Here is a 24099-nt window from a genome sequence, read left to right as displayed (position 1 = left end):
TTCAACCTAACCTATTAATCGCAGTCGACTAGTAGTCGTACTTGACCATTAATCCTAGTCGATTATTAGCCGTAGTTGGCTATCGGAAAGGGAAACGGTCGACTATAACTGGTTTCTTGTTGTTAGTGAAAAATTGAAAGTTGACTTTTGGATTACTTTTACAAAATCGATTAACCGAAAATCCAGTTTTATGTTTTAGTCGAAAATCGAAAAACCAATTACTGCATTCCATTACGTATCTCTATAACGTATATGAGAGAGCATAGCTGCTGTTGACCGAGGACCTTTCAATAAATGTCTCTTTCTGCCTCTCTTGGATAATTTTCTACCATTTCCATACGAGTATTTGTAACTCAAAGTGATCTGTGGATCTTAATAGGTCTGTTCGATAAACCAAAAGTTTGTGCAAATTTGTACAAACTTTTACGAAATGCTGTTCGATAAAAAAACTTGTTCAATAAAAGAGAAATGAGAAGTAGATTCAAGTACTTGCATGAACTTGCAAATACTTTTTACTTGCGAAGTTATAGAAAAGGCCTAATGTCGTTCTTTTAGAAACCTGAAAATTCGTATGCTGTGTGAAACGTGTGCATCATGTGCATTACTTAAAGGAAAATTAAAGTTTAGACCTTATAAAATCGTTGTTTTCGTTTCTTTTTCTATTCATAAAATTTTGGGGGGATACTGTTCTTTTTCCTTACTAGATTAGGCTTAGCACAATTGACCGTTTAGATGTTGTTGTTGTTGGAAATATACTTTTTTAACTTTTATAATTAAAGCGAAGCATTGAAGCAAGTTGGAAAAGCTGCGCTGTGTAACGCTCATTGATTATTATTTTTTATTAGCACACCAATGGAAAAACGGAAACGAAAATGAAAATATTTCTCACTTTTCTCAAGAAGTGTGAAAAGTGGGAATGGCAAGCAATATCAAATACTGAATTTTCATTTTTTTGTATTTTTCTTCGATTCTTCATCATCATCTTTGTTTTTGTTGCTGATGTAGTTGTAGTTGTTCTGCTGACTGTCGATCGTTGTCATCATTGCCTAACAACAACAACGATCGAACAAGTCTCGATTATTGGTAAACGGAATCATAATTTCTTTTTGTGTAATTCTGATGAGTGGGAGTGTTGTGTTCACTGGATGAAAGGGGTGAGGTTAGCGTTTCTAAAGTGGTTTCCAGTTGATGGTGTTGGTGGTGATGATGATGATGATGGTGGTGGTGATGATGATGATGTTGCTGTTGCTGCTGTGGTTGTGGTTGCGCATGCGCGTGTGTTGTTGAATTGTGGTGGAGGTGAGTGTTCGGTGTTGCTGTTGTTGATAACATTCCTGAGGATTTTTGTTGTTGTTGTTTGTTAAGTGTTGTTGCTATTGTTCCTGTTGTATTTGTGGTGTTAATGTTGGTGGCTGTGGTGTTGTTGGTGGTGGTTGTTGTGTGATTTGTTGCCGATATTGGTGTTGGTGTTGTTGCTGCTGTTGAGTGTGTATTAAGTTGTTGTTGTTGATGTTGCTGCTGCTGATGCAGTTGTTGTTGCTGTTGTTGTAATTGTGTTAGTGTTGGCAGTGGCGGTGGATTTTTAGCTTTTGTTAGTGGTATTGGTGTTGGCATTGGTTTTGGCGTTGTCGTTAAATCGATACCCCATTCATAGAGGAACTCCAGTTTCTGTTGTTCCAGGGGGTCATCACTAGTTGTAGCCGGCAGGGCAAGCAAATGTTAGGCTTCTAAGAATATTAAAGCAGTTGGTTTAGGTTCCAAATTAGATTTTTTCGCTTCGACAACCAAAAAGGTTATATCAGCCTTTTCACGATTTGCAAAACATTCGGCTATCAGTCGGGCAACCTCCTATATTATTCGAATTTATAAAAACAAATTGTTTAGAGATGTATGTTCGGATTTGGGAACGTGTGAAAGGACTTAAAAAATACTTACCTGATGATGCAAGCCTTCGACTTTATTACCATCCACCTCTAATATCAGCTGCCCCACCTCTAGGCCGCCCGCTTCAAATGCTGCTCCATTTTCCTAGAGGGAAAGAAATAGAGTTTTAGTGAGCAGAAGATTTTCTGAATGTCCTCGAAAGGTCTTCTATGGACAAAAGATCTTCTTAAGTTCTTCCTGGACCAGAAGACTTTTTTAAGGATTTCTTCTTTGGACAGAAGACCCTCTAAAGGTATTCTATTGGCAGAAGACCTTCGGGAGGCCTTCTATGGACAAATATCTTGGAAAGGTCTTTTATTGACAGAGGACTTTCAGAAAGCCTTCTATGGACAAAGACCTTCTAAGGCGTTATTCTTCTATTCATAACAGACCTTCAAATGGTATTTAATTGACAGAAGACCATCAAAGGATCTTCTGTTTACAGAGACCTTCAAAAGTTCTTCTATTGACGAAAGATCTTCGAAAGGTCTTCTATGTGCGGAATGCCAGCAAAAGAAGACATCCCACTATCTTCTTTGGTAGAATATTTTTTGAATATCTTCAAGAGGTGTTTTATGGACAAAAGACCTTTTAAAGGACTTCTATAGACAGAAGACCTTTTAAAAGTTTCCTATAGACAGAAGACCTTTTAAAGGTCTTTTATTGACAGAAGACCGTCTAAAGGTCATCTATGGACTGAAGACCTTCTAAAGGTCTTTTATGGGCAGAAGTCCTTCTAAATGTCTTCTATGGACAGAAAACATTCTAGAGGTCTTTTATTGACAGAGGGTCTACTAAGACAGAAGATCTGCTTATGTTTTTCTATAGACCCAAAACCTTTTAATGGTCTCCTTTAGGCTGAAAACCTTTAAAAAGTCTTCTTCTATAGACGAAAGAGCTTCGAAAGGTCGTCTTCTATAGGCAGAACATCTCCCAAAGGTCTTCTATGGACCGAAGTCCTTCTAAAAGTCTTCTATAGACAGAAGACCTTCTAAAGGTCTTCTATGGACAGAAGACCTTCTAAAGGTCTTTTATGGACAGAAGACCTTTAGAAGGTCTTCTATGAACAGAAGAACTTCTAAAGGTCTTCTATGGACAGAAGACCTTCTAAAGGTCTTTTATGGACAGAAGACCTTTAGAAGGTCTTCTATGAACAGAAGAACTTCTAAAGGTCTTCTATGGACAGAAGACCTTCTAAAGGTCTTCTATGGACAGAAAACATTCTAGAGGTCTTTTATGGACGGAAGGTATTCTAAGACAGAAGATCTGCTTATGTTTTTCTATAGACCGAAAAGCTTTTAAAGACCGAAAAGCTTTAAAAGGTTTTTTTCTATAGACCGAAGAACTTCGAAAGGTCTTCTCTTATAGGCAAAACAGCTTCTAAAGATCTTCTATGGACCGAAATCCTTCTAAAAGTCTTCTATAGACAGAAGATCTTCTAAAGGTATTATGTGGACAGAAGACCTTCTAAAGGTCTTCCATGGACAAAAGACCTTCTAATGGTCTTCTGTGAACAGAAGACCTTCTAAAGGTCTTCTATGAACAGAACACCTTTTAAATGTCTTCTATGGTCAGAAGAACTTCTAAAGGTATACTATGGACTTCTAAAGGTTTTCTATGGAGTGTAAACCTTCTAAAGATCTTCTATGAATATAAGACCTTCTAAAGGTCTTCTATGGACAGAAAACATTCTGGGGGTCTTTTATTGACAGAGGGTCTTCTAAGACAGAAGATCTGCTTATGTATTTCTATAGACCGAAAACCTTTTAAAGGTCTTCTATAGACCGAAAAGCTTTAAAAGGTTTTTTTTCTATAGACCGAAGAACTTCGAAAGGTCTTCTCTTATAGGCAAAACAGCTTCTAAAGGTCTTCTATGGACCGAAATCCTTCTAAAAGTCTTCTATGGACAGAAGACTTTTTTAAGGTCTTCTATATACAGAAGACCTTCTAAAGGTCTTCTATGGGTAGAAGACATTCTATAGGTCTTTTATGGACTGAGGACATTCTAAAGGTATTTTATGGACTGAAGACCTTCTAAAGGTCTTCCTTCAAAAAGTCTTCTATGGACAGAAAACCTTCTTAAGGTCGTCTATATACAGAAGGCCTTCTATAGGTATTTTATGGACAGAAGATCTTCTAAAGGTCTTCTACGTACAGAAGAACTTCTAAAGGTCTTCTATGGGCAGAAGACCTTCTAGAGGTCTTCTATGTACTGAATACCTTCTAAAGGTCTTCTATGGACAGAAGACCTTCTAAGATCTTCTATGGACAGAAGGCCTTCTATGAACAGAAGAACTTCTAAAGGTCGACTATGGACTGAAGATTTTCTAAAGTTCTTCTATTTACAGAAGAATTTTTAAAGGCTTCTTCGGACAGTTGTCCTTTTAAAGGTCTTCTATGAACAGAAGACCTTTTAACATCCTTAATAGAATTTTCTAATTTTTCTTCTTACTTTTTGTACCTTTACTTTAAAGTTTCTTCAATTTTGTAGTTGTTGTTGTTGATTACTTACATGTATATTTATTATTCTAGGAAGCGGATGTTTTGTATTAGCACCACCTTCGATAGCAATACCTAATATGGGTTTTGTTTTCTTAACTGTAATGTGTAAGTTGCCTCTATGATCAGGTACGACGTTTGGATTGTGTTCATGGGTTGTTTGTTCAGTCGTTGAACCATTTTGCTGTTGTTGTTCAGCCGATAATCTTTGCATAGACTGCAATCAATCAATAAAAATATTTATATAGAAATTAGTAAGGATATAAATAATGAAAAACGTAATAAAATAATTTTGTAACATATTTATTTGGTTATAGTTTATTGCTGGCTATAGCGTGAAAATTACACAAACTAGTTTAATAAATAGGTTATGTGGAGGATTGTGTCAAGCAAGACATCGCTCTGCTTCTTCCTTGGCAAAGTCAACAAGTTGTACTTAGAGAAAACCGCACAGATCTGGCATGAAGTACCTGGATGCAAGGTATCGAAGACAATCCTGCCAGTCTTCGTCTCAGGACATTGAACTGCATTCCTACCGTCATTTGGCAAGCTCATTACAGATCACTGCCGTATAAGATCTATAATAATCAAGTGGGAGCACACTACTATAGAATACTACCTCCTGTGAAGACGAAAAGGAGGGTAAAACAAACAATCGCTGTCGGAACATACTGTTTGGTGCCCATGGGATTCAATCTCTTTGTTATTTCTCTTTTATAGAAACTGTGATCCTGCGAACCTTAATAAGTTATGAGGCGGGTCATTTTAGAGCTTCTTATACTGAAGTATTGGGCCGATATAGAGCAAATTAGAACTCGGCTAAAGCTTGCAATTAAACGAATTTTCCATTCGTAAGTTATCGTATTCATCCATTGTTTGGTTTTTGTAGCTACGTATTCGTCCAGATTCACATTTCTGCAACTTGGACGGACTGGGTCCATAAAAAGTCGGGAGGATTTGAGTTGGTTTAGCTGGACAGTTAAGCAGATGCAGCTTATCGTGTTGTTAATTCGTGTCGAATACGAATTGAGGTGGCTGCATAGTCTTAGTTATGCTACAACCAATCGTGTTTTCCTTGGCAGCTGGTCATCCTCTACTGCCGTAGATGGGGCGTGGTCTCCAAATAAGGCATTCACATCATACCCTTGAACTGCCTTTGCAACTAGATCGATATGAATGTCATTCAAAAGTGCCTAAAAGACCCGTTTATCTAGAGGTTCCCGTTTCTACCGTTTGACCTCTCTCTATCTCTCTCTAGAGTCTAGACCATGTAGAATATCCCTGACGTACCTTGGTGGCTTTCCCAACGATCTCTAGAGTCTAGACCATGTAGAATATCCCTGGGGTGCCTTGGTGGCTTCCCCACCGAGGACAACCGTGTTTTTAACTTCTGATCCTGACACAAAGAGCGCAGAAGACTTATAAGCCATGCTGACTTCGATAGCATGGCTTATATGTAATACTGTGTATTTTCCGCAATTCATGCTGAAATTTGGCTAGTTGTTGTTGTTGTAGCAGCATGAAACCTAAGTAGAAGCATAGGTTTGATGCTGGGTTGGCAGCCGCTGGCCGAAACACTATGGTTTCGGGTCAATCCGGTACGAAAGAACCCACTGCCGTGGGATTGAAACTTCTCATCATCGGGTAGAGTAGAGCCTCTACAACCTACGCTACTGGCTTCAATAGTTTGACCAACCAGGCAAATTTCAAGGCTTCTGGTGCAATATGGGTGGCTAATGATTGAGGACACTTGACAAATATTCAACTCCGGGTCCATCCAGTTGTTAATGCATAACCATTGAGGTTCCGAGTGCGCCCAACGCTTTCGATGATTTAGTGTTTTGCAGCTGCTCAACTGGGAGGGATTTCTAGCACTGTTTTTTTACTTATCCCCTAAAACTTCATTGGGGATCGTACGATGAAGCCCATCACACTCCCTCCTCCTCCTACACCCTAGAAAGACGGCAACTATAATTTGCATTAAGATCTGCATTTAATTTTACAGACGACAGCTTCTGCATTTGTGAATCAGCTGATTGTTGGTTAACATGTATTTTTTTGTTGTTTGCACTGCAAATTTTGGGTTGAACTGCTTTATCATTTTGCACTGTAATATCCATTCCTTGTTAAATTTGTTCCACAAACATCCCATAAGGGACAAGGGAGACTTCTCTCATATCAATGAGTGCACACCGATTCATATTAGTTCAATGATAAGGGACCTACAGTTTATCGCCGAGTCCGAACGGCGTGTCTAAGACACCACTTTTGTAGAGAAGTTTTACATGGCTGAAATATTCAGGAAATGTCGCCAACATTACTGAGGGGTATTTTGTCACCGTTGAAAAGTGTTTTGATGTTGCCTGGTCGGGGAATCGAACCCACGACCCTATGTGTGCAAGGCGGGTGTGCATACCATTGCACCACGGTGGCATTGCTTGTTACTCAGTGCAAATCAATACAGTATTGCCATATTAAAATTAGTAAATTCAGTTTGAATTCAGTTCGATTTTGTTCATTAAGAATATGGATAATTCACGAATTAATTAGAATTAAGGGAGTTAAGGCAAATTATTATTTCAAATAATTTTTTGATACAGCAGGGTTGGAAAAAAATTAAAATGCAATTATTAAAAGGCGTTTGTACTAGAGCTTTTTGCCGGATTAACCTTCTTTATGAGGATTTATTTATTTGTGTCCTGTCCACTCTACTTTTCAATATATACGCTGAACGAATATTCAAAGAATCAATAAATGATATCCGGAAAGGAATATATGTAAATGGAACGTTCATTAACAACATAAGGTATGCCGATGACACCACTCTTATAGCTGACAATATGTCAGGACTTCAAGAACTCGTCAACAGACTGACCACTTGCAGCGAAAAATACGGTCTTAAAATTAATATCAACAAAACGAAATACATACTTGGTCATCAGTAAACGTCATACATATACTAATGCGGGCCCATTAAAAATTAATGAAATAAATGTGGAAAGAGTCCAAAGCTTTAAATATCTGGGAGTTATAATCAACAACGAATGGGACATTTCTAAAGAAATAGCCTGCAAGATTGAAATGGCTAGAGACACATTCTTTAAATATAAAAAAAGTCTTTACAAGCCATCTTCTTCTTCTTCTTTATTTGCAAATTCGTGTTCGGATATTAGCGATCATACATTTTTTTTGTTCATTCATTACAATATTTTACTATTTAGTGCATGCATATTTTTTAAAATATTCATTCTGTAATGGTGAGTTGTCTACATTTTGCAGCATTTAATAGATTTCTTTCATCAGAGATATGTGTCCAGTCTTGTATATTCCTTAACTATGTAGTTTCTCGTCTCCTTCTGGTTCGTTTATCCTCAATAGTTACTTTGAGAATCGCTTGTGGAATTTTGTATTTGTTGTTCCTCATTAGGTGGCCGAGGTACCCTGTTTTTCTTCTTCGGATAATTTTTAGAAGTTGTCTATCAGCACTCATTCTTCTTAAAATATCTTCGTTTGTTGTACGAGCAGTCCATGGAATCTTGAGTGTTCTTCGATATAACCATATTTCAAAAGCCTTTAGTTTTTTCTCATCCACAGATTTTATTGTCCATGTTTCAGCTGCGTACAGCAACACGGACCAAACGTAGCATTTTATAAAGCGCAGTTTTGTAGGGAGGGCTATATCATGGCTTGTTAGGACTTTATTGTATTTGAAGAAAGCACTTCTGGCCTGTTCTATGCGGCATTTTATTTCAGTTGATGTACTCCATTCTTCTCCATTCAGTTCAAACCATAATGTAAACTTAAAAACTAAAATAAGATATATTAAAACATATGTATGGTCTGTCCTATTATATGGCGTGGAAACATGGACCTTAAAATCCGTAGATATGAAAAAACTCGAAACCTTTGAGATGTGGACATATCGACGCATCCTAAAAATATCGTGGACACACTTCATATCAAATAATGAAGTTCTCAGAAGATTACACAGAGAAAAACAGCTGTTGAATAACATAAAGAGACGAAAAACATCATACGTTATGAGAAATCAAAAATACAAACTGCTGCAAAGTATTATCCGTGTAAACTTTGAAGGAAGGCCTAGAAGAGGGAGGAAACAACTTCTGTGGATCAACAACATCCAAGAATGGACCGGCATACCTGACGTCATAAACCTGCTAAGCGAAGCTAGAAACAGAGAGACTTTTGCCGATATTATAAACAATATTTAATAATTCAAACTATTGTAATACTATACTTATATTTGCATTTTGGTCGCCAGCATTCGAAAATCGAATAGGCAAATAAATAAGAAGAGGATTTATTTGGCGTTTGCGTAAAGGAACTTACATTTGAAACGCTGTGGGTTTATTAAATCCGGTTAAGTGCAAACGGGTATTATAGCCTAGACAGATGGCAGTCTTAATTTGCATTAACAGCCTTAATTTAAATTAATTCGTTCATTATCAACATTCTTAATGCACAAAATCGAACTGAATTTAAACTGCTTTTACTAATTTTAATATGGCAATACTGTAGCAACATTCTACTGATTTGCACTGAGTAACAAGAAATGGATATTGTAGTTCAAAATTATAAAGCAGTGCAACAAAAATTTGCAGTGCAAACAATAACAAAATACGTGTTAGCCATCAATCAGCTGATTCAAAAATGCAGAAACACCCGTATGTCAGGGTAAAATTAAATGCACAACGTTGCCGTCTATCTAGGGTATTGTACTGAATTAATTTATTTCAATATGGCAATACTGCAAAAGAGGGCCATGAATAGGGTCTGAGATATTGGATATTGCAGGGCAAATGATAATGCGTTGTAACAACAACAAAAAAGTTGTTTACAGCAATCAGCTGTGTTGGAAATGCAGAAACTGTCGCCAGTCGGGGTAATACCCCTTATGCACTTAACCGGATTTAACAAATCCACTGGGCTTTAATAATCAGTTCCATAGCGCAAACATTTGGTCTGTACGATAATAGAGAGTTTGTTCAAACTTTTACAAAATGCTGTTCGATAACAAACTTGTTCAGTAAAAGAGAAATGAGAAGCACTTGCAAGTAGTTGCAAGAACTTGCAAATACTTTTTACTTGCGAAGTTATCGAACAGGCCTATAAAATAAATTACACTGCTCAACAAAATTGAAAAAGTTGAATGTTTCAACCGAAATTTTTGTTGTTTCTAAATGAAATCGGCGAGCTATTTTCAGATCTGGTCACGGTTTTTCTCCATCAGCTCTTGTTCTTGAGATATTGTAACTCAAAATCGGTTTTTACGAGTTTTACCCAGATTTTCGTTATTTCCGGATACAAACAAATATTTTTTGTGGGTTTTTCGACACTAATATATTAAGGAGATGTTGTACGTTCGATACAAACAGTCTGTGAAATAATTACAGTGAATATATAACGAAAAAATATAGAAAACCTACGACGGACCTTGTAAAAACTGCATATTTTGCGCACTTTAAGCTGTAATTACGTCATCGGGGGAAGTCATTGGGTCTTAATATGGCAATGCGGATATGCTTAGGGTGTCTACTGTATAGTCCAGTATTCAAATATATAATATAAAGTTCATAGCGCCCATGATTCGGCCATAAGGCCGAAGAGTTGTCTTTAAGATGGCACACAAACGTATTCCGTTTATAGTACCGTTATACTAAAATTTTACCGGAAAATAAAAAATGGTGCTTTTTAATGTAAGCATTAAAAATGATGCACCACAATAATCGATTAATAATTTCCAAATTTTTCGGTTTTTTGCAATTTTAGTAATAAGAATTGTGGAATTATTGGTTCCGTATCGTTTTCAGTGGTTTTGTCAATGATTCCGATAGAAAAAATGATATTCTTGACGTAATATTGGAATGATTGTAATTAATGTTCCTTTGTAGGCAATTTGACTGGAAATTTCTAGTTTTTGAAGTTATTTTCCAAATAATGACTATGGAAAATCATTAAGAGTTATGTCCAGAGTACGTACAAACAATCTAATAGTATATGGAAATTCCTGTATTATCCAGGCTTGTCCTATATTATTCTAGTCTTTAACGGCGTTGCCTGATAGAGGTAAAAATTGGGCCATAAAACAAAAATTTTGGCACTTTTCTTTGAAAATAGTTTTCAGAAATATTCTTAACAATGTTTTGACCATGTTTGCTTTTATAAACAAACATTTCACCACCCTTTGTTGCCATTCAAGCCCAAACAATACTACCACTTACGAAGCGTTTTGATAGCGACTTTATTTATTTAAACTCGATTTTACGCCAGATATGTTGCTTATCATCCGAAATATGAATTTTATACCACACAAAGTCAGCAAAAATACAACATAATTTGAAAAAACCACGAACCAAAAAATAATTGCAGTGATTCTATGAAACTCGTCGAAGGGAGAAGTATTGTTTGGCTTGAATGGCAACAATGGTTGTTGAAATTTTGGTTTTTATAAAAGCAAACATGGTCAAATCATTTTTAACAAAATTTCTGAAAACTATTTTCATGGAAAAGTGCAAAAAGTGTTGTTATATGCCCCGATTTTTAACTTTATCAGGGCAACGCCGTTAAAGACTAGTATAATATAGGGCAAGCCTGGTTAATACAGAACTTTCCATATATCATTAGGTTGTTTGCACGTACTCTGGATATAACCCTTAATGATTTTTCATTGTCATTTTTTGGAAAATAACTTCAAAAACTAGAAATTTCTAGCCTAATTTCCTACATTGGGACATTAATTACAATCATGCCAATATTACGTCAAGAATATAATTTTTTCTATCTTAATCATTGACAAAACTTTTGAAAATGATAGGGAACCAATAGCTCCACCATTGTGACTACTAAAATTGCATAAAAAGCGAAAAATTTGGATATTATTAATCGAAAAGGACAATTTTTTATTTTCCGGTAAAATTTTAGTACAACGGTACTGGAAACGGAACATTTTTGTATGTCATCTTAAAGACAACTCTTCCGCCTACAAAATAGTTTTTTGAATTGTTAAAAAATCTCAACTCGTTTCCAAGTTATCAACTCTTATTTTGTGCATAAGTCTCTCTGAGCGAGCCTTTGCTTTGCTAAAGCACTACAGATGAGAATAAAGAGAACATATGTTGTAGTTGCAGTCACGTTAGCCTATATGGGTGATCTTGGCTGGTCAAGAGTATTCCCCCGCTTGCGCGATGGTCTAGTTCGGCATCAGAAACTCGTCGATTCTCAGCGTTACAGTAACTAGTTCCACTTCTGACCCCTCACAGTGCAATCAACTGTAAACATTAACATGGGGATGTCATAGGAGGTAACCAATTGACACTCTATGCATTACCTGTAGGTGGTATAGTACTAGTTCCAGGTTTACAGTCATATACCTGTTTATTTATAAAAAAAGTGGTGGGAAATAGTCACAACTGACGCTTCGTCGTTTACTTTGGGATATATAGGTGTCAATTGGTTCCCATCGCATTACTTATGGGTCAATTGTGAACTAGTACCACTTACCTCTAGTTTAGGACTATTTAACTAGAGAGAAGAAGAGGGCGATTTGCATATTTCCTTCGTATTCCTTTTTTATACCAGAACAATATGAATAATATGTACGAAGCTATTCAGTCCATCAACACTAGCTTCTGTTATTGGATACTTCATTTATATTAAAGTTATGAAGAAAATGTAAATGTGAATTATTTATAAAACTCGTCGTTTAAGTTAAGTTAATTAAGTCGCAACTGACGCCTCCTCGTTTACTTGGGGATAAAAAGGTGACAATTGGTTCCCTTCGCATTACTTAGGGCCAATATTTGTACTAGTACTGAGTAGAACTAGTTCTGGACTACTTAAATTGCGACAATTGGAATTTTCGTCGCAAGCGGGTCATTACTCTCTATTATAGAGAGTAATGTCAACAAAATGCACTGAGAGTAATGATGAGGTTAAGCCAATGGGAGAATACTCCAGACTTAAGGAATTAGATGTTCCCAATTCCCCAATTAATACATTTAAACTTTTACCGAACAACCGACGTATGAATAAATTAATCGTTTTATATCTCTCTTGAAATTTTTTATTTTTTATTTTTTAAGATACAAGGTTGAGGTTTATTTTTCAAGGTTAAGGGATCGAAATGCATCTGTCGCCTGTCGGGACAAAATTTAATGCAGATCTTAATGCAAATTGACGCTGTCGTCTATCTAGAGTTTAATTATAGTTGGTTCATTGGAGGAAAGTCAAAGGAAAAGATCAAGTTAAAGATGCCAGATTAAAGAATCTATTTACATAATTGGAATAAAATTACTTATTGGATAATGGTTCATTGTGGCAATTCCGTAGGAACGTGCATTGGATTTGGCCCGATGCAAATGCACATTTCAGTGCAGAAAGACAATGCAGCCCATTACTGTTTATGGGTAATCAGCTGTTTATGGGCAATCAGAAGCTGTAGTGCGATTCTCTATTCACATTTTTTGAGTTACCGAAAAAATCGGTAAAATTAAAACGCAAAATTATGAATGAAAAGTTCAAATAAAAGGTGACAACACTCTTGCTATCGGTAGAACTTTACGAAGATTTTTGATTCGTCGCGAACTTACCGAAAAACATCGGTAATTACGGAAATTATAAGCATTTTAATTTTAGCGACAATTGTCGGTAACTCAAAAAATTAGTTAGAGAATCGCACTACTGATTCATAAATGCAGAAGCTGTCGTCTGTAACGGTAAAAATTGATTCAGATCTTAATGCGAATTGACGATGCCATATGTAAAGGGCGTTAGGAAGCATCTCGAACAGAGGTTATCAGCCTGAAGATTTCTTTATTTATAATTTTCCCAGAAATGCAGAAGGATATCTAGAAGCTTCGCGTCAGAAATCAGAAGCAAAGAAACGCATAAGACTGAGTTATTTGGAAATTTGTCCGTACATTAGAGCAATTGGATTCTGTAAACAATAGATAGTAGTTTGTGTAATTTTCAATATATAATAAATAATATGCAATATATATTTTAATTAATATTTAAAAAATAGCTGTTTTAAGTGTATTTTGTTTCATTTGAGTAAAGAATAATAATACAAAAATATAAGAATTGGTGTTTGTTCTTTGTTTGGTTTTGGGTATATATTTGAGTATATAACAGTTTGAGTATATAAAGGAATATATTTATTTAAAGAAGATAGAAATCAAAAGAATAAAATTGTTAAACAATGTCTAGCAAGCAATTGGAATATTAAGAAAGAAAAAATAATTTAAGTTTTATTCAAGTATTCAAGAATAATATTAATTGTAACAAAGTTGTTAAGAGAGTCATACGAGAGTTAAATATTTTTTGTTTTCCAAAATTACGAATAGTGTATTAATGGGGGGAAGTAAATTTCAATGAATTAATGATACTTTCTTTTTTATTGTACTGTACAAACAAGCCAATTCTAATTGAGATATTAATGAGTTTTTGGAGAGGAAGTGACATGAAAATGATTTCTGGTTATGTTTGAAGTTTGTACAGGAAACTTTTACAAAGTGGAATGGATGGAATTCAACTTTACTTTGTTGTACTGTACACAACAAGCCAATACTAAGATGAGTTTTTTCTTTGGTAATATGATGGATGTAATTTTAAGGAAATAACATTGTGTTTTAATGAAGTTTCCAGGATGCGTGGTAATGAAATGGTAATGGACGCAGTTGATTGTGGGAGAAAATTATGTATGTATTTTTATGATTGTTCGTTTTTTCGAAATGTTTTTATTTTGAATGTTTTTGTTCGTATCTTTTCATATTAATCCTAATTCTGTTTTCTCTGATGGAAAGGAAAAAAATACCAAAGCCCTGATTTGTGTTCTGGAAAATTAACGTATGTATGCCTTTTTGCCTGTTTTGCGTCTAGTGTTAATTACACTACTTACCTGATGTCTACGTACACCTTTTTCTCCCAGTAGGGTACCGCCTTCTTCCTTCATATCAAAACTTCGTGATAGTTTTGTGGCCAACTCCTAATAGTTTTTTATTTTACAAAATTTTGGTGATTTGGATTTTCGAATTTGAGATTTTTTTGTTCAAATTTTGTTGTGTTGTTGAGCCAGCACATATTTGTTTTTAATTGATTTTTGAATTGCGAATATTTAGTTCAGATTTTTTGTTTGTTTTGCAATGATGTTTGAGAAAATGTTGAAAATTGTAAAAAAAAACGATATTGTAAAGTTGAGAGAAACATTTTTGCAAAAATAAGTGATGTGTTGTAAGAGAAAAGAGTTTTTTTTTAATTTTATAGTTTTGTTTCGTTTGTTAAGAAGAAGAAAAAAACATAACAAATTTGTTGAGGAGAAAAAAGCGTTTCATATTTTTTGCAGTGTTTTTCTTATCTGTTTAAAATGTGGTGTAGTTTTAAGAAATTTTAAATTTGTTTTCTATTATCATTTTATTTTCTTGTTTTTTTGGGGAAAGAAGAAACAATCAGGAACACACACACAGAGAAAATGAAAATTTCATTTCACAGACAATAATCATCGCAATATCATCATCATCAGCATTATCATTAATTTAAGTGCAGTTTAGACATAACACAAATTTGAAAGTATGTGGTGTTCGTGATTTGTTGTTGTTTTTTGGGTTTTTGGTGAGAAAAGTCTTTAAGAGTTAGAATTGTCGCCTCTCATTGCATTGAAGATTTTTATCCCACAATATATAAAATGTATGGTTTCCCACCACGACTACATCATTGACCTATATTTTCTATAATAATAATCGGATTACGTCTAAGACCAATGATGAATCTAAACTTAATTTTATGCCCTTTTCAAAATCTTTGAATTTTTTTAGTTCGTTGATCATAGTGCGATAAATACCCTAGACAGACGGCAACGTTAATTTGCATTAAGATTTGCATTTAATTGCATTTGACAGACGACAAATTCTGCATTTACGAAACCGCTGATTGCTGGTTAACATGTATTTTGTTGTTTTTTGCAATGCAAATTTTTGGTTGCACGGCTTTATCATTTTGCACTGCAATATCCATTCCTTGTTACTCAGTGCTAATCAATAGTATGTTGCAACAGTATTGCCATATTCAAATTAATAAATTCAGTTTAAATTCAGTTCGATTTTGTGCATTAAGAATGTGGATAATGCACGAATTAATTATTAATTATTAACGCTGCGGTTTGTTTAATGTAAAAGACGGCAGCGATAATTTGCATTAAGATCTGAAGATCTGAATTCATTCGGACAAACGAAAGCAACTGTATTATTGAATCAGCTGATTGTCGTAAAACAACTGTTTTGTTGGTGTTTGCACTGCAATTTATGGTTGTCACTGTATTATCATTTTAAACTGCAGTACCTATTCATTGTTGCTCATCGCGAATTGATAGTACGTTCCTACAGTATTGGAATATTGCGTTCAAATTCAGTTTGATGTTGTGCATTAATATCCTAGACATACGGCAACGTTCATTTGCATCAATGTTTGCATTTAATTTTACCCTGACAGACGACAAATTCTGCATTTACGAAACATGTATTTTGTTGTTGTTTGCACCGCATTATCATTTGCACTGCAGTATCCACGAATGCGTTAATGAAGTATTGAATAACATCAAAGCGAAAATATCAAACTCTTGTCCCATTCTCTACGAGACCAATTTGGTCGATATGTTGTTTTGGATATTTATGCTATTTCTGACCTTTTGAACAAAATCCATATGTGAAAGAATTTTTTAAGAGTTCGTTCTTCATGTTCGTGTTATTAAAGAACATCGAACTTCTCTATAACGTAGAACTTGGGGACCGAAGAATTACTACGTTATAGAGAAAATTCGTTATAGAGAAACCAAGGCAACACGGTTAATTTGACCTACATACATTAGTAATGAAGAAATAAACGTATGTATGTCAATAAATATAAATTGAATTATTATTTAGGAGTGAAATAAGAAGTGATTTTCATTTGTTTTTGATTTTTCCACTTTGCTTTATCAACGTCTTGACAATTTGCAATGGAAAATAATATGATCGGGACCATTGTTTCTAGGCTCCAAAAAGGGATAATTCATAGTTAAATTTTCGCAATCGACATTAACATGACCTTCAATCGCAACATCTTCAATATGATGTTGTACGTATTGTTACCCTATTTTTTCATTGAAATATTATTTTGTTCAATATCAGCAGTTTCTGTAGCAGTACTAAGAAAACCAGCCTTTTTAAAATAATGGTCCGTTGTTTTCCTTTGGATGTCTAATTTCCGAGCAAATATGCACTTATTTTGAAACAATTTTGATTCTAAGGGCCTGTTTCACTATGTCGAAAGAAAATGAATGCGTACGAAAAACACCTAAAACTTTGCTTTTCATGGTAATATTGACTTTGTTTTTGTTTCCAAACAGTTGGTCTGTTCCAGTACTGCAAGAATCTACTATTTTTTTTCGATATCATATAGGAAAAATTGTTATCGTAGTAAAAAACAGTAGCTTCTTGCAGGTTCTGGAACAGGTATAATTACAAAATTTGAAAATCATAAACGAGTTAAGTAGTTTTCTTACGTTTTCATTTTCGTTCGACATAGTGAAACTGGCTGTAAAATCGCTTATAAATGAGTTTTGCTTCTCGTTTTAGGGTGCACTTCAATAAAAAGATCGTTGTGAATGTGTGTTTTTCTCATTTATTTTGTAAACATCAAAGAGAAAAAGTTTGACAAAAATACGATATAGAGTGGTTATTTTGTGTGAAAATTTCCACTTGTACAATATTTGTTATAGGGAAGATCGTTACAGAGAGGTCAAAATAGGTGAAAATGGGCAGAAAAAACTGTGTTTTCAATTTTTTCTTCGTTATAAAGAAAAAATCGTGCCAAATTTTGGGGCCACGTACAGAAAAATAATGGCAACACTGTCTGCATATTTAAATATTAAATATGGCAACAGTAGTATGCGGTTTGTGACAAGGAATGGATATTGCAGTGCATAAAGGTAGTACAGTTCAAACAACTACAGAACTCTGAACAGTTGTTTACCAAAAATCTGCTGGTTGGCCAAGTTAAAATTTAATTCGGATTGTTAATGCAGGAGCTCAATTCTGTTTCTATGAAAATGTGAAATCAAAACTTATATAAAGGAAATAAATGTCAAATGAAAAAATTTATAAAGAAAATATTTTTCATTTCAAATTTTCATAAAACAAGAATCCAGCCCCAGGTTACCGTTGCCGTTTATCTAGTGAATTAATAAAATTTCTACTTTCTTTAAATCTGGACAGTACGGCCGCCTAAATACTAAAAAAAATATTTCACATGAACATGTCCGAAGAGATAAGGGAAGGCTTTTTCACATATTAGGTCTGTCCGATAACTCAAACATTTGTACAAACTGTTACAAAATGCTGTTCGATAGTCCCGGTCCACACTAGAGTTATTTCATTGAAAAAATCGCATGAAATTATGCGTCTCTAGATCGAGTTCCATAGTAGAGTAAAATCATGAAATTTATGTAAGAACGGCTAATTTCATGATTTTTTTCAATGAAATCGCTCTAGTGTGGACCGGGACATAATAAACTTATTCAGTACAAGAGAGCGAGTTGAGAGACCAAGTTATTGCAAGTACCTTTTCTTGCGAAGTTATCGAACAGACATATTAAAAGCTTCGTTTCAGTACTTTTTTAATAGTAAAAGTGTCAAAAGAGCAAACCGTCGAAAATGAGTTCAGCATACAAAAATGTTTCAAAATGTTGGACCCTCACCGTTAGAGAGTTTTTTCTTAGCGGAACCGACCGAATATCTCAGCAAACACGGGGGAATATGGAATCTCCTAGTGTAAGTAGTGCAGCAATACGCCTTAGTATCACAATATGCATCGAATATGTTCCATTTACCGTATTGAAATCTTCATTCACCAGCTGCTGTAATTCGCATTCACTTCATAACAACAGCCCTTTAATTTATTTTTTTTTTTTGCTTTTCACGTTGAGATTGGTTTGTAACTGCAGTGAGCTAGCTACCAGAGTTTGTGGAAGCTAAACGCATTTAGATCTGCGAATGATCTTGGTATTCAGTGCTACTCAGGTTCTTGGGCATTCCACAGGATTCGGATTATTATTCTTCACAGAAACGTTGATTTTGATATTTCTCCAGTTTGGTAGAGAGACTTGGGTAGTTTGTGTTAGAACTTAGCACTAACTATCATTGGCGTCAAGCGATCACCAGTCATATACATTTTGATACAATCTAAAATGTTCCTCCTCGCAGTAGAAATGTTGGTTTTGGACGAAATCATTTTCAAACAATTTGGAGACGATTTAACCTTGTCTGTCCTTCTGTCTGGCTGGCAGGTTCGTAGATATCTCTCGAATGGATCAACCAATTCTGTCAATCGTGCCGAATCCAAGCTTTGAACAAGTTCGAAATCGGTTCAAAATTTAACCAACGTAATATTTTATCCAAACTTATAGCATGTTAGAAGATGATTCAAATTGTTCCACTCTATCGGGTTCGTCCCCCACAAAATTTTAGAGTTGGGCAATCTAGTTCCCAAAGCCGATCAATCTTTCTAGTTCATTTTTCCAAAAGGAACTAGTTCCTTAATATAGTTCCGTAGTTCCAAATAGATCCGAGCAGAGTACGTAAAAATACTTTAAATAACATTTACAATCGTTTCGTTTCGTATTTTCCATAGGAACAATACAAAACGAAACATAACCCTCGTTGGCCGAGCTCGCTGTTTAGTTTTGTTTTGTTTATATTCGTGAGTGCGAACAAAACGAAAAGCGAAAAGTACTCAACTCCACAAGAGCAGATAGAAAACGGAATAGTACTAAACACATGTGAACGTTTGGTGGTTGATAAAATTCACTGTGATATGCTGATGCTATCTTATAGGGTTGTTAAGCAATCACATGTGTGTGTGGCTGAGTGTGTCATTGACAATACGCACGGCAAACGTTTCCCAAAAATACTTCTTGTTTCGGTGGTGAATGAAACAACTCGGCAAAGCATAACCGAAGTTACATTTCCGCAATCGTACGGTTTCAATCTTTTTACATTGAAAAGTTTGTGTTTTTGTTTTGGTTGTGAGAATGAAACGATTCAGAGAAGCTGAAAAGTTTGTGGCTTTGTGTGATTGGTACGGGAATCGTTTTGTTTGTTTCCGTTCATTGGATCCGAGACCTAAGTAGTTCAACGAATCTCTCACATTCATTGTTCTTTATTTTTTCTTCGTTCCAAATAGTTCCGAGACCTAAATGTTTCTTTTGATGGATGAATTGACATAATAATAAATTGCAGCGAATAAACAGGAAGAAGAAAGATCGATGTAGGCGTTAAATTAAAGGAACGAGAAGAGCGAGTATAACTAAAGGAACTATATGAACGCAAGTGCTGGATATAGTTCCAACAGTTCCTTGTCCTGAATAGTTCCTTGGAACTAGTTCGTTCCGGAACTACACAACTCTACAAAACTTAAAAACATGTTCGCTAAAATGAAGCGCAGTACAACTCTTGAAGGGACTAAACGGTTTGGTCCCAACTTTGCAAATCGTAATATTTCTTCCAGAAATATATCAAGTTTATATAGGGACAGTATAACGTACCACCACACAAATAGAATCATTTTAAAATATTTAGCAGCATGTTGTGCTTGTGGTCCTTGCTGCGAAATCATGCATTTTTCGGGAAGTCTATAGTTTCTGAAATAATGCGCCAAAAGCACTAAAAAAGGTGAGGGCGCCAACTAATGACTGATGAGAACGATAATTTACAGATTGGGTATTCCATTTGGATAAAACTCCGCACATCGTAACATTTCTTCCAAACGTTTAAGGGTAATTTTGATTTTTTTACCGAAGGTACTCCTGTTTTCGTGGGTAAGCCTAAGGAATGACACCCAAATCTTGATAGAGTTCCAAGATGGATTCCTTCTTGTACTTCTTCCAACAAAAGTTCAACAGTTGTGAGCTTCAAAACCGTTTACATATAAGTGCATCCATTCCATCACGATCCAAATTTTAATTGAGATTTTGGATTTCTGACTATTAAGGAGTATTCGGTGTCTGTCACACTCTGAGTCTTCGATTTGCTGTTTTTAAAGAGGATTTTTTATCCTCATTGAGACTTGTGTCTTCTTTTTGGTACATAGGCGCGACTAGTTTTATGGTATTCTGTATCTTAAAGGGGCTTCGGTTTTTTGTTTGCCACGGAGACTTCTAGAAACTTACTGTTCCTCACTGACATTTATATCTCCTGTTTTTTTGGTGGTCTCGAGTGTTTTTTATCATAACTTAGCCCACTTACAATCAACAGTCGTTCCTTATTATCATCATTGTTCTTAATAACCGGCCTAGTTCCCGATTATCATGGCACCGGATCACCGCTTCAGTTCTCGAGCTTCCCACAATCATCTTCGCCTACCTTCAAACTCGATCATTAATGAACCCGTAAATCGTCCATAACCTGAACGCCCATAACCTGTGCAAACGATGTTGAGGCCAAATGAGCCGAACCAGTGCCAATGATTCCAGAGTCAGGGAGCAGTGAATGGAAGTCAATAGATTGATTGGTGATCTCAAGCGGAAGAAGTGGCTAGATCATCTGAAGTTTTGCATCATTTGGGTCGGTACTAGTAAATTGTGGACAACGGTTAACTCACTCCCGAGAAAAGGGAGGATATGATGTAAGTCACGTCCGGCGACATCACGTTATCTGATCGGAAGAGGGACGAGGGATGCAAGTTGCTTTAAATGAGTACCCCGTGAGTGACATGGTGAAGAGAAGAGTGTAACATCGCATAAGATCTCTTTCGGCCGAGAAGGCACCACCAGTCTTTTACGATGGATGATTTTGCAAATACAATTCGAAACACTTAATCTACCAAAATGCTGGATGAGGATTCTCCTATAGGTCCTTAATCTTTCGTTGGTCACCATCGTCGTTTCCGAAGTCTGGAAAAGACAGGATTGTTCTGCTACTGAAGCCAGGTAAGGATGCAGTCAAAGTCTAAACGAGGAGGCACATTCAAAATGCTATATCCAAAGTGTTGGGCTCCTGAGGAATCTCCATCGAGTGTCACATAAAAGCCCTCAAACTGTTAATAATCATCCTCATCGCTTCACATATTTGCAAAAAGTGCAGGGTGGTTCCGTTACTTAAGCCAGAGAAGGATGTAAGCAACGGTAAATCGTACAGACAAATTTTGCTTTCCTCTGCAACATTTGTACAATTGCCGATCATCAGAAAACTGTGTAAAATGGTCAAGTCACTACCGAACCATTGAAAAAGGAGTATATGACTTCAGTCTCGTTGGGTGAACTGACAATTCATCAAGTCCCGAGAGTGACAAGGTGAAAGGAAAAGCTTAACGTCGCATAAGATCTTTTCAGCTCAACACGCGTACCATACAAAGCTTTGGGCTCGGACGGAATCTCCATGGTAGTAGGATGAACCAGAAGATGGGGATGCCACGAAAGTCGATTGTCACCTTAACGTTTCCGAAATCTTGTGAAATCCAGCAACGAAGCAGCAACAACCCTCATATATCAGTCGAGGTCTTAATAACTGTGTTGGTGGCGCTTATCAAAATACTTTGATACCGTCAATAACGCTTAACTCTTTGAGGCAGTCTGGTTCCGCCACTAAAGTCTGGCAAGGATGCAAGCAAAGATGAATCGTACAGAATTTCGCCAGTAGCAAACGTTCTTGAGGCTTTACACCTCTCCCATATCAGATATATCTGTCCAGTTACCGATCATCAGCTCGTGAAATCCAGCAACGAAGCAGCAACACCCTATACATATCAGTCGAGGACTTAAGAATAACTGTGTTGGAGACGCTTATTAAAATACTTCGATACCGTCATCACGCTTAACTCTTTGGGGGCATCGAGCTAACCACTCACCGGCCTAGATTGAAACGTTGGAAAATGAATTATATTTGGAGGGCGGCATCCGTTCGTGGAACTTGGACACAAGAAGTCGAATTTCCGTAGAGTAAAATAAGGAGGATGTTAATTCTGAAATCTCAGAATTGTTGTTTAACCTTTAACTTTCCTGAATTCCACATCTACCACATTTGTGAAAGGTTAAAGTTTTATAACTGCGTTCTTCTTAATGAGGAATATGCACAGCGGAAAAAGTGACAACATGGATTGCGGAGATGAGAACGCCACCGGAAATCCAAGAACCTTGGTTCACATTCGATACCATGTATTAGTGGTCAGCGTATACCCAAAGCACCCAAAGCTATCTAAGAAGTAGAAAGAAAGTCCTCATGTTCATAGCTGGCAGCACTTGGGGTGCAGATAAAGGAACCTTTTTGACCATATATATCTCGATAAGTCTGTCTGTGTTTAGCTATGCGGCGCAAATATGGTCCATGAATACAAGTGCTAGGTAATGGTAGAGTATTCAGACCAGGGGTGCCAAGTTGGTGGTTTTCCCGCTACTTGTGGTGATTTTTGACGTACAAAAACCACTGTTTAAGCAGGAATATCAACTGTTTTAAGGTAAAAATCGCTACAGAACTATGGTGCGTATGTGGCTGTAGCGATTTTTACCTCGGAAGAGTTGGCATCCCTGATTCAGACCTGTCAGAACACTGACCTGAGAAATGCAAAAGGATATTTAAACTTGTATTCAGTAAACCACTTTCTTGAGGAGACGAAGAATTTTCCCGTGCAACAGCTTATTAATATGATTTCGTTGCAGTAATACCCTAGACCAGCGACGACCACAGAAATACAACCAAAGCGAAGAGATGTATGAACGTATGAGTGAAAAAAGCAACAACCACATTATGTTTTTGTTTCTTCCTCCATTATAGCAGTTGACAGACCGGATTAGTTTTTACTTCGTTGTTATAAATGTTTTCCTTTGAAGCAGCGACAGACTAGTAATTTGATTTGAATTTTCCTTTTTTAATGTAATTTTGATTGTTCGAAATCAATGTATAAAATTATATCTACGTATGTATGTACTCGTATATATAAGATAATTGCTTAGGTTTTTTTAACTTTACATCGAATTGCAGTAATTGTACGCATATGTCGCCTATGTATGCCTGATAAATGTTCTGAATTATGGTGTTAGTGTTTTGGTGTTATGTTCTGCTATATATGAATGTTATTGACTTGGCGCAGCAATATTGAATTATGTATGAGTATATCTGAGAAAATAGTTATAGTTTAAGGTTGGGGGGCGAGTGATGAAAACGAAAAATGAGTGATTTGTTCTACAGGGCACTACAATTGTTTGGTTTTAGAGGGGTTGTGACTGGCAGTAATAGAGAGAAAGAGGTTGTGAAGATTTTTAATTGGTTTATTGGTAATTGTTGAGAAAAGCTCTAAAATTAAATGACAGAAGCTAAACAACACTAAACTACAAGGTGTTTTATTTAAAGTTATTTTACTATTTAATTTTGGGATCTATGCTGGGCGATATTAAAAAAAAAATATTTTATATTAACAAATATTAATTTTTATTTTCTAAAAAATTATTTTTTAAAAATTTAATTTAAAAATTTTTTAAAAATAAATACTTATTATTTGTATGTAAGTTAAGCTTAATCTCATATTTGTTGTTTTCAAATTTAAAAACAACAAGTTTAAAGTGGGTGTAGTTAAAATTGATTATTTTGGGGATGGCAGAGAAGACTAGTTTCGTCCAACGACACTTGGACTCAT

At 35.7% G+C, this 24099-nt stretch overlaps 1 protein-coding gene and 1 long non-coding RNA gene across 2 annotated transcripts in view; one reads left to right on the top strand and one right to left on the bottom strand.

Moving 5' to 3' along the window:
• Positions 1 to 24099, top strand: part of LOC141400970 (uncharacterized) — a 449243-nt gene that overhangs the window by 398557 nt on the left and 26587 nt on the right. The window lies entirely within an intron of this gene.
• The window catches only part of LOC141400969 (whirlin-like), a 32365-nt gene continuing 9365 nt past the window's right edge, over positions 1100 to 24099 (bottom strand). Inside the window, exons 2-5 of the mRNA XM_073980705.1 lie at positions 14342 to 14428; positions 4436 to 4639; positions 1936 to 2028; positions 1100 to 1848 (exon numbers count right to left, since the gene is read on the bottom strand). Coding sequence (XP_073836806.1) covers positions 1720 to 1848; positions 1936 to 2028; positions 4436 to 4639; positions 14342 to 14395 — 480 coding nt within the window. The 5' untranslated portion in view covers positions 14396 to 14428 and the 3' untranslated portion in view covers positions 1100 to 1719. The remainder of the gene's footprint in view (positions 1849 to 1935; positions 2029 to 4435; positions 4640 to 14341; positions 14429 to 24099) is intronic.

The sequence above is a fragment of the Musca autumnalis genome, unplaced genomic scaffold, assembly GCF_047663935.1.
Source record: "Musca autumnalis isolate F117 unplaced genomic scaffold, ASM4766393v1 scaffold_4, whole genome shotgun sequence".
Classification (NCBI taxonomy): Eukaryota; Metazoa; Arthropoda; class Insecta; order Diptera; family Muscidae; genus Musca; species Musca autumnalis.
The sequence above is the reverse complement of the archived record's forward strand: the minus strand, read 5'-3'. Positions and strand labels throughout refer to the sequence as shown.